A 17,072-nucleotide genomic window follows, 5' to 3' on the forward strand; every position below is an offset into this window, starting at 1 on the left:
ACTGAGATATTATCTCTGCTCTGGCAGGAGAGGGCTTCCCAGGTGGCCTAGTGGTAAAGAATCCGATTGCCAATGCAGGAGACCCAAGAGACGCAGGTAGGATCCCTAGGTCGGGAAGATTCCCCAGCGGCATCCCACTCCAGTAAACTTGCTTGGGAAATCCTGTGGACAGAGGGGCCACAGTCCAGAGTAGGGAGGGGACTGAACACACAGACACCAAGCAGAGGGTCTAGGGGATGGGCGTAAACACCGTGAAGAAGAGGTGAAGTGCAGCACTTACGCACTGATGGAAGGCAGGAAAAGAGATAAGGTGGGAGAAATAGAAACAAACCGACGCGGGATTGCAAGAGGAAAGAGAATGGTTGAAAACGCACAGGGAAAGTAGAGAGAAAACGGTGAGAAAGCAGAGGGAACAAAGACGCGCCTGCAGGGGGGGAAGAGTACCCTCCTGTCCTGACCCTGACAGATGAGGCTGTCTTAGCAGACTGTTATGATCCCAACTCCCTGTCACTCGACTCCAGCCAGACTAACTTCCTTGCCGCTCTTGAGCACTCCTGCCTTAGGGCCCTCCATTTGCTGTTCTTCCCGCAACCAGCTACACCAGGTTTATCTCCTCACTTCCTGGGGCTCTCTCTACTCGACGGCGTCCCTAACCACACCCTAGTAAAGTAGCACCTCCCTCGCTCTCTAACTCCTACCCTGCTTTATTCTTAAAGCTGCAATCAACCAGCCGACAGACTATTTGGCTATTGTCTGAATTTCACACCACCCCCCTCCCCGTTTCCCAGAAGGTAAATTCCGTATGAACGGGGACTTTGTTTTGCTCACTGCTCTATCTCCAGTACCCAGAACGGGGCCTGACGCTTTGTGGAGGCTCCATACACGTCCTCGGAATCAAGGGAGTGGGCGCGGGTGAGAGAAAGGCAACCGGAAGAGATTAATTCGGAAGGGATAGCCGTCTATGGGGTCGCACAGAGTCGGACACGACTGAAGCGACTTAGCAGCAGCAGCAGCAGCTAACGGAATAGCACACCTGCCATTCTTTTTCTCTTTCTCCCCTCCCCGTCTTTCCCTCTCCACTTCAAAGGCTAAGGACAAGAAGCAGGAATGAGAGAAATACGAAGAAAAAGAATCCAGATTAGTCCAGTTCAAATCCTGATGAAAAGTGCAAGGGTTGGAGAAGGGCTGAAAGGGAGAAAAACAAATGCACACGCAACAGTGAAAAGAAGTGAAAAGTAAGAAGAAAAGACTGGTAGACGTCACTCTCTCCACTCACTCTCTCTGACTCCTCCTCTCGGCTGGCCCGAGGCGATTCGCCTCGGTCACCAGCGCGGAGGAAGCCAGACCCGCCTCTCTCGGAGAATGCCCACGGCCCGCCTCGGCTGAGGCCCGGCACGCGCCCGCCCGAGCCGCGAAGGCGGCGGGACTACAGCTCCCAGGTTGCCGCGCGCGGGCGCGCCTGCGCAGTGCAGCGGGAGGCGGCGGTCTGTTCTCCGCTGAGGAGGAGCGGGGCTGAGGAGGGAGGCAGCGGGTGAGAGTTCAGAGTTCAGCAGCAGCAGCCCGAGCCCATGATTCCCATATGCCCTGTAGTTTCTTTCACCTATGGTGAGTATAATGTGCCCCTCCGGGGTCCCCGCCGGGCCCCTTCCCCGGCCCGGGGCGGCGGGGAGGCGCGGGGGTTGGGGCAGGCTCCGGGGAGGAGGCGGCGGCCGCCGCCACCCGGGCGTGCGAGTGAGTGAGGGAGTGCGAGGCGGGAGGGGGAGGCGGCGCGGCCGCGGCCCGGCGAGGGCGGCTTCTCACGGCGCCTCTCTCTCTCTCTCTACCCGTTCCCTCCCTCGGCGTCTCTGCCCCTCGGCGCCTCTTCTCCCGCCATGGGACCCGACTCTCCTTGCCCGCCGCAGTGCCCAGCCGGCTGGGGGAAGATGCCAAAATGGCGACCGGCAACTACTTTGGATTCACCCACAGCGGGGCGGCGGCGGCGGCGGCTGCGGCCCAGTATAGGTAACGGCTCCCCGCTCTTTCCCTCCTCTCCCCCTGCCCCCCCTCCGCCGGGATCCCGCCGACGCGACACCCCCGCGCCCGCCCCCGCTCCCTCCGCCCCCGGAGTCCCGGCCGGTGGCAGGCCAGGCCCACGGCCTCTCCCGGCCCGGGGCTGGAGCGAGGAGACGGCGAGGCTGGGGGCCGCGGAGGGCCGCCCGGGCCTTCGGCGGCCCCGCAGCTAAAATGGCCTCCCGCGGCTTCGGAGCCGCGCCGCCGCCCCCGCCCGGCGGGCTGGGGGAGGGAGCGGAGGCCGAGGTCCCCGCGGGCCGGTCCCCATCTCCGATCCTCCTCCCACTTGGGGATGGAGAGAGTGGGCGAGGGCTTCTCTGAGGGAGTGGGGGTCGCCCCGGCCCGCGCGCTGCCTCTCCTCGCCGGGTGTTCGGGCCCCCGAGCCCAGATAACGTGTCGTTTTCTCGGCGCCTTCTCCTGCGTCCCGTGATCTCACCTGGCTCTCCACCCGAGCCCCGCAAAACCAACTGCGGGTGTCATCGCATTCATTTGGTTGATTTAGTTTTCCCTGTGAGAGGAGAGGTAAACACACCAACCACCTGTGAATTGTGTAGCTGGTAGACTGGAAAAGATGCGCGAAGTTTCTAGTGCTGACAAATGAGTCCACTGCCTTGTTGCAGCTATTGTGATTAGGCTCCAGGTGGGCCAGTAATTCCCCTGGGTGGGTCTTTCTCCTCCCGAGAAATGAAAAGGGCTAGTGAGGTACAGAGTTAGTGAAATGCCCCATATGAAATCTCTACCTTAAGGGAAGTTCTAATTTCTGAAATGTCTGTAGTTCGTTATATATCTTCTCAAAAGAAAGAAAACTAGATTCTGTTACTTTTGAGTCATTCTGAGAGGCTCTAGATTCAGGCATACAGGGCTCCTAAGTGATGAACTTTTTATATATAGAAAGATTATATTAGATATCTGTGTAGTAGGCAGTTTAAAACCTAGATAGTTTTCTCACGTCATTCATTTAAGGAGGCGGGTGTTCTAATGGAAAGGACATCACTGGGAACCAGAAGACCTGAGTTCCAGTCTGTTTTGCTCCTGGTTTTATGAAAGTGGGAGTATCTCTTAATTGAGCTGTCATTTTCCTCATCTGTAAAATAAGGCTGCCTTTTGTGGTTAAAACTTGTAATTCTGAAACACAGTTGCCATATTTCATGGAATAATAAGATGCTATGTCTTGGAAGCACTTCTCTGGTGGCTAGGCGGTAAAGAATCCGCCTGCCAATACTGGAGATTTCGGTTCGACCCCTGGGTAAGGAAGATCCTCTGGAGAAGGAAATGGCATCCTACTGCAGTATTCTTGTTGGAAAATCCCATGGAGAGAGGAGCCTGGCGGGCTACAGTCCATGGGGTTGTAAATGAGGCAGACAGGAGTAGCAACTAAACAAGACCATATATTGTAAAGAAAAGGGTTTCATTATTTTATGTATCACTTAAAAAAACCCCACTACCGATTGAAATCGCTCAATGCTTAAGACACCATTGATTTTTAAGAGATATATAAATATTTTATTGATGAAATTGAAATTTACTAATTGTTGAACGCCTTGAACGTATGTGGCGTATTTTACAAGTCCTTTTACCTTGACGCTTACTTGCAGAAAAAGGACTGAGATGACAGATTATTGGAGGAAAAACGGTTAAAAAAAAGTCTTTGCTTACAAGTTGTGATCGTTAAACACTGGCGAAGTTTCAGCTACTTTAAACAGCTGATAATGTTCGTGAAGGGAGAAAAATCAAGCCATTTTTCTTTCTCTGGAAAATAGGAGATAACTAATGAGCATCTGTGTCATATATCTACTGGTACCAAGTACTATGTGTTCTAGACAAGACTATTTAACCACTACATTTTAATTGTTTAACACTATTTTTCTGTTACACTGTTGCAGAGTGATGATAGATTTGTTGGATTATTTATTAACTGTTTACTGAAAACGTAGCTTTGTGGCAGTTTTGAAGTTTTTTTTCCTAATGCAAACCTATAGATAGAAATGAGGGCAGGAAATGCCAATTTAAAGATACTTAATCACTTTTTGATGAAAATATTTGCATATATGTATTTTATCCCAGTATAGGAAGCTATTACAGAATTTCTGTATCTAGTTTTTTTTTTTTTTTTTAACTTTGAATCTCATAGTTTTAGTAAACTGTTAGGTCAATCCAAAATATTAAACTGATTGTTACATATTTATGTGTGTCTAATACGGAAGACCTGGGTTCCACCCCTGGGTCAGAAAGATCTGGAGAAGGAAATGGCAACCCACTCCATTATTGTCTGGAGAATACCATGGACGGAGGAGCCTGGCAGGCTACAGTCCATGGGGTTGCAGAGTCTGACACGCATGAGCGACTAACACTTTAATGAGAAAAGACTAGTCTTTTGACGTTACTTATTTATGTATATATTGGCAAAACTAATTTTTAAGATACTTTATCCTTGTACATAACATGTTACATGGAATTGTTTGTTTTTAATGGAATGAAATGAGATTCAGTAATGCTAATACTTGTTCAAGGATGATCAACAAATAATAGTAAAAGCATATGCAAAAAATGCAGTGATGATGTTCATCTTTCTTCCTGTCTAGAAATCATTAAAATACAACTTTCAGACATGGAAAACCATGGATTACTTACCAAAAAATTTTTTCCTTTTAATTTAAAGGATATAAACTCAAGGAAATCTTAAACATTTACCTGTTGGATTACATGAATAATTGGCTTCACTTGTAGAGTACAGATAACTGAAAGTAACTGTTTCTTAAGTCTAGGTTTAATTGTGGTTCTTAGTTTTCTTAGTTACAGCTATGTAAAGTGTTTGATTAAATTTATTTTAAGTTTAAGCTTTCTTTTTGCTTGTTAGTATTTGAGATTTATAATGGTATGCTAAATAGCAAAGTTCTTTAAGAGATGTTATAAGAATCTAAGTCCTGCTACTAATAATTTTTAGATAAACCAAGTTTTTCTTTTGTATAATGCATATTAGATATTTTGTGATAAGCTTTTACTCAATCTTAGTGCTACATGTTCCATCAGCTACTGAATAATTTTTCTTCCTGCTTTCTATATTTCTTTTTTTTTTCTTTTTGTATTTCTTCTACCACTACTAAATAAACCTACGTGCCATTTGGCCACTATTGCAAATGTAATCTTTTCATTTTCTTACCATTCATGTGCTTTTTCCCCTCTTGGAAATTATAAAATCAAAAAAATTATTAATTATTGTGTTTATATGTATATGTTTCTGATAGAATGTTTATTTGGGGTGTGCAGGACAAAGCAGATTTCAGGCATGGTGAAAAAAATCGGAATGGCTTCATGGCAGAAAGAGAACTTGGTTGGATAGGTACCTACTTCATTCAGTACAGTACTCTTTTTTGTTTGAGAATATATACTTTAAAACTTTCAGACATAATTTTATAATAAATTTTGGAGAAAACCATTTTAACAGTTGTAAGGACTTACCGTAGCAAAGAATGTGAGAAACATAATACTTAGTGGAAAAAACTTGCTAAAAATTAATGTTTCATAGGATCAAATCAGTTTTTTTCCTCTCTTACTGGGAGTTATACAGAAGTTCTCATAGAAGTTCTTCAGTTTTTTAAGGAATTTTGTGGCATAAACAAATACACTATATGTAATACAAACTAACGTAATCCCATTATAGTTTACTAGTATTAGGACATAATCTTTTCTTTGAGAGTTTTAAACAGCCAGTTTCTCTTATTCCTTAGAAAAGCCATGGATATTTCAGTTCTTGTCACCTTTTTATCTACTCAAGATACTTGTCTGTTTCCTGCATAACCTGAATCTTTAGTTTGTGCTTAAACTTTCTTTGTTCTGTCTATAATTCTTATCTGAATGTTATTCTACCTTCAATAAAGTTAGCTATTTAAAATAATCATTTGGCAACATTTTTTACCCTTTTAATATCTAGAATTTATTGAGTGTAAAAACTTGAGTAATGATTATATAGCGATCTGAGATAATTGCCCCCATATCTTAGAATAATAATATTCTTAAATAATAAATGCTTAAGTGGATTTTGACTGTTGTCTGGATATTAGCTTAAACATCTGCTAGTCATCTCATCTAGTGATTCTTGAGATGTCTTTTGGACATCTGTTCTTAAAGGATGAGTATCTCTTCACATCACTAGGGTAACTAGGATAGGCTGATTAAGCAGTGAATTTTCTTTTTTTTCCTTCTCTTTTTTCCTTTTTATTGGAGTGTAGAGTTAAGAATATTGTGTCTTGGAGGAAAGAATAAAAGTAACACTAGTAAGGTCACTAACAGAGACTGTGAAAAAACCAGATGAACAGGTTTTTGAAACCAATGTTAGTGATGGAAATTTACTGGCTCTACTGAAAAAAATTTACTGCAGCTGCTAATTATGTTAACTCTTCCATTGTTGAATTAGAGATCTTAGGGTTCATATTGCATGGATGAATTTGAAATAATGAACATTTTCTTTCCAAAAGGATTAGTGCTATTACAGGGATGTGTCCTGTATGTGTTATTAATAGCCTTAAGGGCAGTGTGAGCCAAAATAGCACTCTATAGAATGCTTAAAGTGTATTCTTGACTGTGCTTTTGCTTTTGTAGCCTGCTTCACAGTATACTATAATGAAAAGGGAATGAGCTAGTCACACTTCGGATTTGAATCTCTCTTTAGGCACTTGTCCAAGTCCCTTAATTTTTCTACAACTTGGTTTCTTCAGCTGACTTGCTTTGAGGTGAAGATTAAATATAAAACTTCCTGGCCTAGTGCCTGATTTTCAATAGGTACTTTACCCATGTTAGTTTTCAGCAGAGATTTGCATAATAATATTAAAAGGGTTCTAAAAGCTATCCTTAGTTGATATCTATCCTACATTTAATATATGAAGTTTCATCATCTCAGCGGAGAAGGAAATGGCAACCCACTCCAGTATTCTTGCCTGGAGAATCCCAGGGACGGAGGAGCCTGGTAGGCTGCCATCTATGGGGTCGCACAGAGTCAGACACAACTGAAGCAACTGAGCAGCAGCAGCAGCATCTATCTCAATGTTAAAAGTAGGTACTTGAGTATCAGTTGACAGCCTCAGTTTCAGTGTCAGTTTAATAGAGACCTCCAAATTTTTAATTACTTGCAAGTAACATGATTATAATTAACAGACAAATATGAGAAATAATAAGAATTCAGATTTCCTGCATCTAAGATCAGGGAAATATTGGTAACACTCATGTTTCATCAATGTCAGATTAGATAATTATATTTCAAATAAGTTCTTTGTACATAGCCATAAAATCTATTAGGTAGATCTAAAACTAATGAGATAATGCAAAACATTTTAAGGAAAAAATAGGCTATAAAGAACATAAAAGAAGACATACATGAAGATGGGCTGTGTTCATGGAGTGAAAAAAAATCAATACTATCAAGTTAATCAGTTTTCTCCTGAGTAGTCCGTATGTTTAATGTAATTCCAATAAAAACCATAGCAGACTTTTTGGGGTAACTTGACAAAGAAATTCTTATGTTGACAGTGAAGAGAGTATTTGTCCAAAAGCAGTCAAGACAGTCCTGTCATGATATCATGCATTTAGCAGGGACCAAAAGACATTAAACAGGAAAATGTGGTTTTGGTAGAGGGACAGACAGATCGTTGGCTTACAGTAGAGATCCCAGAAATAGATGTGTGCTTATGGGGAGTGGATTAGAATATATGGCTGTTTAAGTAGAGATACTTGTCAAAAAAAACAAATCAGCCAAATTTTTATTCAGAAATAAATAATCAGAATAATCAGAAAACAGTCCTTCGGCTTGTAAATGTAGTAACTGACAAAGTATGTTAGAATTACTAGAAAGAGATTAAAGGTGGGGAGTGTGCCTACGGTACTTATCCATACATTGTCCTTGGCATCACTCTATCATAACTGGGGTCGTTGTTCTAAGCACAACATTGCTTAAGTGTTTTGTGAAAGCTGTGTACAGTGCAGCTCTTAATTCACCCTTACACAGGGCCAATTATTGAAATAAAGAACATTTGACTTTTTGGGTTTTTTTATTATTAGTCTCCTAATGTAATAAGTACATTAAAATGCATTTGTAGGGAGTAACTTGCAGTACGCATAGTTCCTGCTCTCAAGGAGTTTACTCTGCTGGAAAATGAGAGTAGGGGCAGGTATACCTACAGGTAACTCTGCCATGGTAACAATCGTACTGACTTTTAATAAAAAACTTAAATGGGGAATTGGAGCATTTCAGCTATGGGGTTTGAGGTAGTCTCCATGGTATTTAATTCTGAAAATCAAGGCAGGGTCATTTTAGACAAAATGTGTTGGCCAAGGCAAGAAGAAATTAAATTTTTTTTCGGTTTGTGTAGGTTTTTTTGGACACACCATGTGGCATGTAGGGATCTTAGTTCCCCAGGGATTGAACATGTGCCCTCAACAGTGAAAGCACAGAGTCCTAACCACTGGACTGCCAGGAAATTCCATGAATTAAATTCTTAATATGGTTGGTAGTTGGTGGGTTCTGAAGTCCTGGCTCCCTCTACCAGTTTCCATGTGACATTGGGCAAACAATCCTTTGGTACTTGAGTTTCTTCATCTATAAATTAGAGATAATACCAATAATTATCTCACAGGATTGAAATTTTTTGAAAAATTCTCCCTTGAAGTGTGATATATATGAAAAGAACACATATAATAAGAGTATAGCTTGATGAAATGTCAGAAGCTGGGCACCACTGTATAACCAGCACCCAGACCAAGAAACAACATTATCAGCATCCCAGGAGGCCTCTACATTCTCCATTGTGGTTTGAGAATTCAATGAGATAACATTTGTAAGGTGCTCAGAATATTCAGTAGGCATTTGGGAGTGAGCTCAGAATTGGGATAAGGGTCGTAGTGTAAATGTGAATATTAGCCATATGGTGGTGAATCCACCATTGTAGCTGTGAGTATGGATGAACCAGAGGAACTACTTGTCATGCATCAAACATTTAAACATTTAGTAAACTTTTTTGAATGAGTGGGGGAAAAAAATAGAGTCAGGGTTACAAATTTGGGGAACTTCCGTGTTGAAAGTAGAGCCAGAGAAAGAAACAAATAACTGGGCCAGGGTGGTGGTGAACAGAGCTAGGAGAATGTAGTGTTCATAAAAACTAAAAGAAGATAAAGTAGTCAGCAATATTAAGGCTTTAGAGAGGCCAAGTAAAGAATTGACAGTTATCAAAATCATTGCTTTAATTTTCATGGGCAGCCATTATAGAAACACTAGAATCAAAGACAAGCATAAAATTTTGCATAAAATAGGTTTTGCAGTCTAACTTAGTATTCAAATAATTTTTTTAAAATTCGTTGAAGTATGGTTGATTTACAAGGCTGTATTTCTGCTGTACTGCAAAGTGGCTCAGTTGTATACACATTCTTTTTTATGGTCTTTTCCATTATAGTTTATCCCAGGATATTGAATATAGGTCCCTGTGCTCTACAGTAGGACTTTGTTTATCCACAAATAAGTTATTGAGGGTCCTAGAGATTAAATGGGCTTAAAGTATTGGGAGGCACCGTGTTTAAAGATTAAAAAAAAGTGAAAATAAAATTTTGAATTAATTTTTTATTTCTTGAAAAAGATAATATAGTGTATAATTGCATTATACTGGTATAGTAGTCTGCATTAAATGGGCAGAGAACTTGAAATTTGAAGAATGATACTTTTTGATAGAAAAAAATGAGCCTTTAAAAAATACATATAAATGAGGGCAAAGAGTGATATGGTTTATGAAGATGACTTTATTGCTTTTTTCACTACCCCAGTTCTACCCATCCCAAACCAGTTTTTTACTATAAGCAGACATAGTCATTATAAATTTAATCAAAATACTCTTATGCTTAAAATCCTTCATTTGCTAACCTTTACTTTCAGAATATCTGGTTATCCTGGCTTCACATTTAGAGGATTTGGGGGTCTTATTATATAAACTTACAGTTCATTATTCAAATGATATCCAAAAAATTCTGAAAAAATAATAGTAAAAAGAAAAACTGACATGAAGAGTAGGTTGTTGCTCATTGTTCAGTTGCGTCTGACTCTTTGCCACCCCATGGAGTGCAGCATACCAGGCCTCCCTGACCTTCACCATCTCCCAGAGCTTGCTCACACTCATGTCCATCGAGTAGGTTACGCCATCCAGCCATCTTGTCCTCTGTCGTCCCCTTCTCCTCCTGCCTTCAGTCTTTGCCAGCATCAGGGTCTTTTCTAATGAGCAGTTCTTCGCATCAGGTGGTGAAAGTATTGGAGCTTCAGTATCAGTCCTTCTAATGAATATTCAAGATTGATTTCCTTTAGAATTGACTTGTTTGATCTCCTTGCAGTCCAAGGGACTCTGAAGAGTCTTCTACAAAACCACAGTTCAAAAGCATCAATTCTTTGTCACTCAAGCCTTCTTTATCGTCCAACTCTTTACATCCATACGTGACAACTGGAAAAACCATAGCTTTGACTAGATGGACTTTTGTTAGCAAAGTAATGTCTCTCCTTTTAAATTTTCTGTCTATGTTGGTCATAGCTTTTCTTCCAAGGAGCAAGTGTCTTTTAATTTCATGGCTGCAGTCACCATCTTCAGTGATTTTGGAGCCCAAGAAAATAAAGTCTGTGACTGTTTCCATTGTTTCCCCATCTATTTGCCATGAAAGGATGGGACCAGATGCCATGAACTTAGGTTTTTGAATATTGAGTTTTAAGCCAGCTTTTCCACTCTCCTCTTTCACCTTCTTCAAGAGGCTTTTTAGTTCCTCTTCACACTCTGCCATAAGGTGGTGTCATCTGCATATCTGAGGTTATTGGTATTTCTCCCGGCAATCTTGATTCCAGCTTGTGCTTCATCCAGCCCAGTATTTCTCATGCTGTACTCTGTATATAAGTTAAATAAGCAGGATAACAATAAACAACCTTGACGTACTCCTTTCCCAATTTTGAACCAATCTGTTGTTCCATGTCTGGTTCTATTGCTTCTTGACCTGCAGACAGGTTTCTCAAGAGGCAGGTGGGGTGGCCTGATATTTCCATCTCTCTTAAGAATTTTCCACAGTTTGTTGTGATCCACAGTCAAAGGCTTTAGCATAGTCAGTGAAGTAGATGTTTTTCTGGAATTCTCTTGCTTTTTCTGTGATCCAACAGATGTTGGCAGTTTGATCTCTTGTTCCTCTGCCTTTTCTAAATCCAGCTTGCACATCTGGAAGTTCTCGATTCACATACTGTTGAAGCTTACCTTGGAGAGTTTTTAGCATTACCTTGCTAGCATGTGAAACGAATGCAATTGTGCAGTAGTTTGAACATTCTTTGGCTCTGTCTGTCTTTGGTAGGTGGGATGTAATTTTTTTTAGTTTTCACCTCTCTAAGTATCCATACCTTTCTCTGAAGAAATGTTAATATATTTGAGATACAATGAAAGATGTATTTTTCTTGAGTATAGGAATTTATAGAGCACTTTGGTTTAATTTATGGTATCCATCAGCTTTAATTATACCCAATAGCTTGGTTCTTTTTTGAGTAATTCTGTTTACAAATACTTACAAGGATTAACATTGCATGACTTTTTCTTTTAGGTGTCTTCCAAAGAAAACGGTTTGCTTATTTTCAAAATGGAATAAAATTTCTTTTATCTCAATTACCATATGGATCCACTGGATCTTTTTTTTATAAGTCTAAGATTTATCTTAGTGATCTTGTTTTTCTGTTTCTTAAAACATTTTGCTATTTTGTGATCCTAAAAATTATCTTCTGTTTACTCATCATTTATTTCCAGCTATGCTATGAAAAAAAAAGTAATACAATAGCAAAATGGTTTTGGAAGCACCTCGAAGGATGGTATGGTAGTGAAATAAATGGAAGATATTGCATTGCCCAACATTTTGCATCTTTCAAGATGGTATGAAAGAAGAGAGAGACACTACCTTTAATTGTTGGCTTTTAGTTTTCCTTCAACACAGTTGGGGAGTCAGAATTAGTCATTCTCTGTTCATACTGTCAAAGGATAAGAAAGTTAACACAAGAAAATATTTGACAGTTATTACATAAATAACATGAATGCAAGAAGAAAGTGACACTACTCAAGACAAATGATGATGGTGAAATTGATTGCATGAGCAAAATCTCAGCTTAAGGGTCTTTAGATACCATATCCTAGATCAGGGATCCCCAACCCCCAGGCCACAGACCATTAGGAATCAGCCACACAGGAGGTGAGTGGCAGGCCAGTGAGGGAAGCTTCCATCTGTGTTTAACAGAGGCTCCGATCATTCCCTTTAAACCTGAGCTCCACCTGCTGTCGGACCTGCAGAAGTATTAGATTCTCAGTATTAGATTCTCTTTGTAGCTCCTCCTGTGAGAATCTAATGCCTGATGGTCTGAGGAGGGGCTGAGGTGATGCTAGTGCTGGGGAGCCACTGCAAATACAGATTATTATTAGAGAGATTTGGCTACACAGAGACCACAATCAGTAGCTGGACTGCACAGAGACCACAATCAGTTGCGTGCAGACTCCTGTCAGAACCCTATCAGTGAGTGGCAGTTGTATGTGTGCATGCTAAGTCACTTCAGTTGTGTCCAACTCTTTGTGACCTTGTGGACTGTAGCCTGCCAGGCTCCTCTGTCCATGGGATTCCCCAGGCAAGAATACTAGAGTGGGTTGTGTTTTCTTCTCCAGGGGATCTTCCCAACCCAGGGATCAAACCTGCATCTCTTCCATCTCCTGCATTGGCAGGCAAGTTCTTACCACTAGTGCCACCTGGGAAGCCCAGGTGGCAATTGTATAATTATTTCATTATATATTACAATGTAATAATAATAGAAATAAAGTACACGATAAATGTAATGCACTTGAATCATCCCAAAACCATCCTCTCCCCTCATCTGTGGAAAAATTGTCTTATATGAAACTGGTCCCTAGTGCCAAAAAGGTTGGGGACCACTGTCTGAGATGAGTTTCTTCACACTGAAGAATGAGTAAATGAACAATATATTTCTAAGGATAAAAAAAGAAAGTACTCTCATCTAGTTAATAAGAAGGACTTCAGTATGTAATATTCTGTGACAATATTAGCAACATCCCATTTTGCTAGAAGTATATGTGGCAGAAATCTTTCTTGTTTTGTGATGTTTGTGAACTAAAATTTACTTGATATGATGCGTTAGTGGACAAATCTTCAAGGGAGATATGTATACAAAGGTAGTTGGAAGGAAATAGATGGTGTAGAAATTTGAAAATTCATTAGATTATTCCAGAACAAAAATTGATGTTTTACAATTATGAATCAAATATGGTCATCATCATCATCTCTCTCTCTTCAGAAAAATATGAGCCGTAAAACATTTCAGAACTTTTTAAAGCATTGTATGTTGACAATTCAGATGTAGAAGAACCACCGAAGTAATGAAGAGTTGGAACTCACTTAGAGAAATACTTAAAATGTGGAACTAGCATTTACAGATGGACATGTTTCATGTTTATGCATGGAAGTTGATGAGCAGTTATGTTTAGAAAACATGGTCCATTTTGTCTATATGTGGAATAAGAATTTTAATTTATAATTCATATTGAAATTTTTCTATTAGTTTTTCATTATCCCTTATTCTTATGTAAATGGTCAAATAACCTCAAAAATACTGAAAAGGAGAGAATGAGGTTCAGTGGATCCAAATGACATTTCTCCTGGTGGTAGCTCAGCTGATAAAGAATCCACTTGCAATGCAGGAGAAACCCTGGTTGATTACTGGGTCAGGAAGATCATTGGAGAAAGGGTAGAAATACCCAATTCAGCATTCTTGGGCTTCCCTGGTGGCTCAGATGGTAAAGAATCCACCTGCAATATGGGAGACCTGGATTTGATCCCTGGGTTGGAAAGATCCCCTGGAGGAGGGCATGGCAACCCATTCCTGTATTGTCTGAAGAATCCCGAAGGGCAGAGGAACCCGCAGTCTACAGTTGATGGGGTTCCTAAGAGTCAGACATGACTGAGCGACAAACACAGAACAGTACAACACTGAGAGTTAAAAGATCTCAAGAAAACTGTTAACAGTTCATACGGTATGTAACCATCCCTCTCCCTTGTAGTCTATAAATCTAATGAGTTGGTAGAAATGGCAGGAGTGGTTATTTTATTTGTTCTAGTTTTTAAGAAGAAAATAGAGCCTGAATTTACTCAGTATTCAGTTCAATCGCTCAGTCATGTCTGACTCTTTGTGACCCCATGGACTGCAGCACACCAGGCTTCTCTGTCTGTCACCAACTCCCAGAGCTTACTCAAACTCATGTCCATAGACTTGGTGATGCCATTCAACCATCTCATCCTCTGTCGTCCCCTTCTCCTCCCGCCTTTGATCTTTCCCAGCATCAGGGTCTTTTCCAAGGAGTCAGTTCTTCACATCAGGTGGCCAAAGTATTGGAGTTTCAGCTTCAACGTTAGTCCTTCCGTTGAACACGTAGGACTAATTTTCTTTAGGATGGACGGGCTGGATCTCCTTGCGGTCCAAGGGACTCTCAAGAGACTTCTCCAACACCACAGTTCAAATGCATCAATTCTTTGGTGCTCAGCTTTCTTTATAGTCCAACTCTTAACATCCATACATGACTCCTGGAAAAACCATAGCTTTGACTAGACGGACCTTTGTTGGCAAAGTAATGTCTCTGCTTTTTAATATGCTGTCTACATTGGTCATAACTTTTCTTCCAAGGAGCAAGGGTCTTTTAATATCATGGCTGCAGTCACCATCTGCAGTGATTTTGGAGCCCAAGAAAGTAAAGTCTGTCACTGTTTCCATTGTTTCCCCATCTATTTGCTATGAAGGGATGGAACCGGATGCCATGATCTTAGTTTCCTGAATGTTGAGTTTTAAGCCAATTTTTTCACTCTCCTCTTTCACTTTCATCAAGAGGCTCTTTAGTTCTTTGCTTTCTGCCATAAAGGTGGTTTCATCTCTCCCAGCAATCTTGATTCCAGCTTGTGCTTCATCCAGCCCAGCATCTCTCATGATGTACTCTGCATATCAGTTCAATAAGCAGGGTGACAGTATACAGCCATGACGTACTCCTTTCCCGATTTGGAACCAGTTTGTTGTTCCATGTCCAGTTCTAAGTGTTTCTTGACCTGCATACAGATTTCTCACAGATCAGGTGGTCTGGTATTCCCATGTCTTTAAGAATTTTCTACAGTTTGTTGTAATCCACACAGTCACAGGCTTTAGCGTAGTCGACAGACCAGAAGTAGATGTTTTTCTGGAACTCTTGCTTTTTCAGTGATCCAGGAGATGTTGGCAATTTGATCTCTGGTTCCTCTGCCTTCTCTAAATCCAGCTTGAACATCTGGAAGTTCACAGTTCACGTAGTGTTGAAGCCTGGCTTGGGGAATTTTGAGCATTACCTTTCTAGCATGTGAGATGAGTGCAGTTGTGCGGTAGTTTGAACGTTCTTTGGCATTGCCTTTCTTTGGGATTGGAATGAAAACTGACCTTTTCCAGTCCTATGGCCACTGTTGAGTTTTCCAGATTTGCTGGCATATTGAGTGCAGCACTTTCACAGCATCATCTTTTAGGGTTTGAAATAGCTCAGCTGGAATTCCATCACCTCCACTAGCTTTGTTCTTAGTGATGCTTCCTAAGGCCCACTTGACTTCAAACTCCAGGATGTCTGGCTATAGGTGAGTGATCACGCCATCGTGGTTATTTGGGTCATGAAGATTTTTTTTTTTGTAGTTCTTCTTGCCACAGAATATATTCTATATTCTTCTTAATATCTTCTACTTCTGATAGGTCTGTAACATTTCTGTCCTTTATTGTGCCCATTTTGCGTGAAATTTCTCTTGGTGTCTCCAGTTTTCTTGAAGAGATCTCTAGTCTTTCCCATTCTATTGTTTTCCTCTATTTCTTTGTATTGATCACCAAGGAAGGCTTTCTTCTGTCTCCTTGCTATTTTTTGGAACTCTGCATTCAAAGGGATATATCTTTCCTTTTCTCCTTTGCCTTTAGCTTCTCTTCTTTCCTTAGCTATTTGTAAGACTTCCTTAGACAACAGTTTTGCCTTTTTGCATTTCTTTTTCTTGCGGATGGTCTTGATCCCTGCTTCCTGTACAATATCCCAAGCTTCTGTCCGTAGTTCTTCGGGCACTCTGCTTATCAGATCTAATCCCTTGAATCTATTTGTCCCTTCCACTGTATAAGCGTAAGGGATTTAATTTAGGTCAAACCTGAATGGTCTAGTAGGGAGCTACTTCCTTCAATTTAAGTCTTGTTGGCAACAAGGAGTTCATGATCTGAGCCACAGTCAGCTCCTGCTCTTGTTTTTGATGACTCTTAAGAGCTTCTCCATCTTTGGCTGAAAAGAATATAATCAGTCTGATTTCTGTATTGACCATCTGGTGATGTCCATGTTTAGAGTCTTCTCTTGTGTTGTTGGAGGGTGTTTGCTGTGAGTGGTGCATTCTGTTGGCAACTCCATTAGCCTTTGACCTGCTTTGTTTTGTACTCCAAGGCCAAATTTGTCTGTTATTCCAGGTATCTCTTGACTTCCTACTTTTGCATTTCAGTCCCCTGTAATGAAAAGGACATCTTTTGGGGGTGTGTGTTCTAGAAGGTCTTGTAGGTCTTCTTCAAACCTTTCAACTTCAGTTTCTTCAGCATTACTGGTCGGGGCATAGACTTGGATTACTGTGATATTGAATGGTTTGCCTTGGGAACAAACAGAGATCATTCTGTCATTTTTGAAATTGCAGCCAAGTACTGCATTTCAGACTCTTTTGTTGACTATGATGGCTACTCCATTTCTAAGGATTCTTAGAAGGGATTCTTCTAAGGGATTCTTGCCCACAGTGGTAGATATAATGGTCATCTGAGTTAAATTCACCCATTCCAGTCCATTTTAGTTCGCTGATTCCTAAGATGTTGATGTTCACTCTTGGCATCTCCTGTTTGACCACTCCAATTTGCCTTGATTCATGGACCTAACATTCCAGCTTCCTATGCAGTATTGCTCTTTACAGCA

The 17,072-nt window shown here is 41.0% G+C and overlaps 1 protein-coding gene across 3 annotated transcripts in view; it reads left to right on the forward strand.

The window, feature by feature from the left end:
- Positions 1 to 1,488: 1,488 nt before the first annotated feature.
- ZFR (zinc finger RNA binding protein) overlaps positions 1,489 to 17,072 on the forward strand; it is an 84,172-nt gene continuing 68,588 nt past the window's right edge. For all 3 annotated transcript variants that reach the window (XM_027980136.2, XM_027980137.2, XM_027980138.2), the window contains exons 1-2: positions 1,489 to 1,605; positions 1,902 to 2,001. In XM_027980136.2, the coding sequence (XP_027835937.1) occupies positions 1,569 to 1,605; positions 1,902 to 2,001 (137 nt within the window). In that variant the 5' untranslated portion in view covers positions 1,489 to 1,568. The remainder of the gene's footprint in view (positions 1,606 to 1,901; positions 2,002 to 17,072) is intronic.

The sequence above is a fragment of the Ovis aries genome, chromosome 16 (genome assembly GCF_016772045.2).
Source record: "Ovis aries strain OAR_USU_Benz2616 breed Rambouillet chromosome 16, ARS-UI_Ramb_v3.0, whole genome shotgun sequence".
Taxonomy (NCBI): Eukaryota; Metazoa; Chordata; class Mammalia; order Artiodactyla; family Bovidae; genus Ovis; species Ovis aries.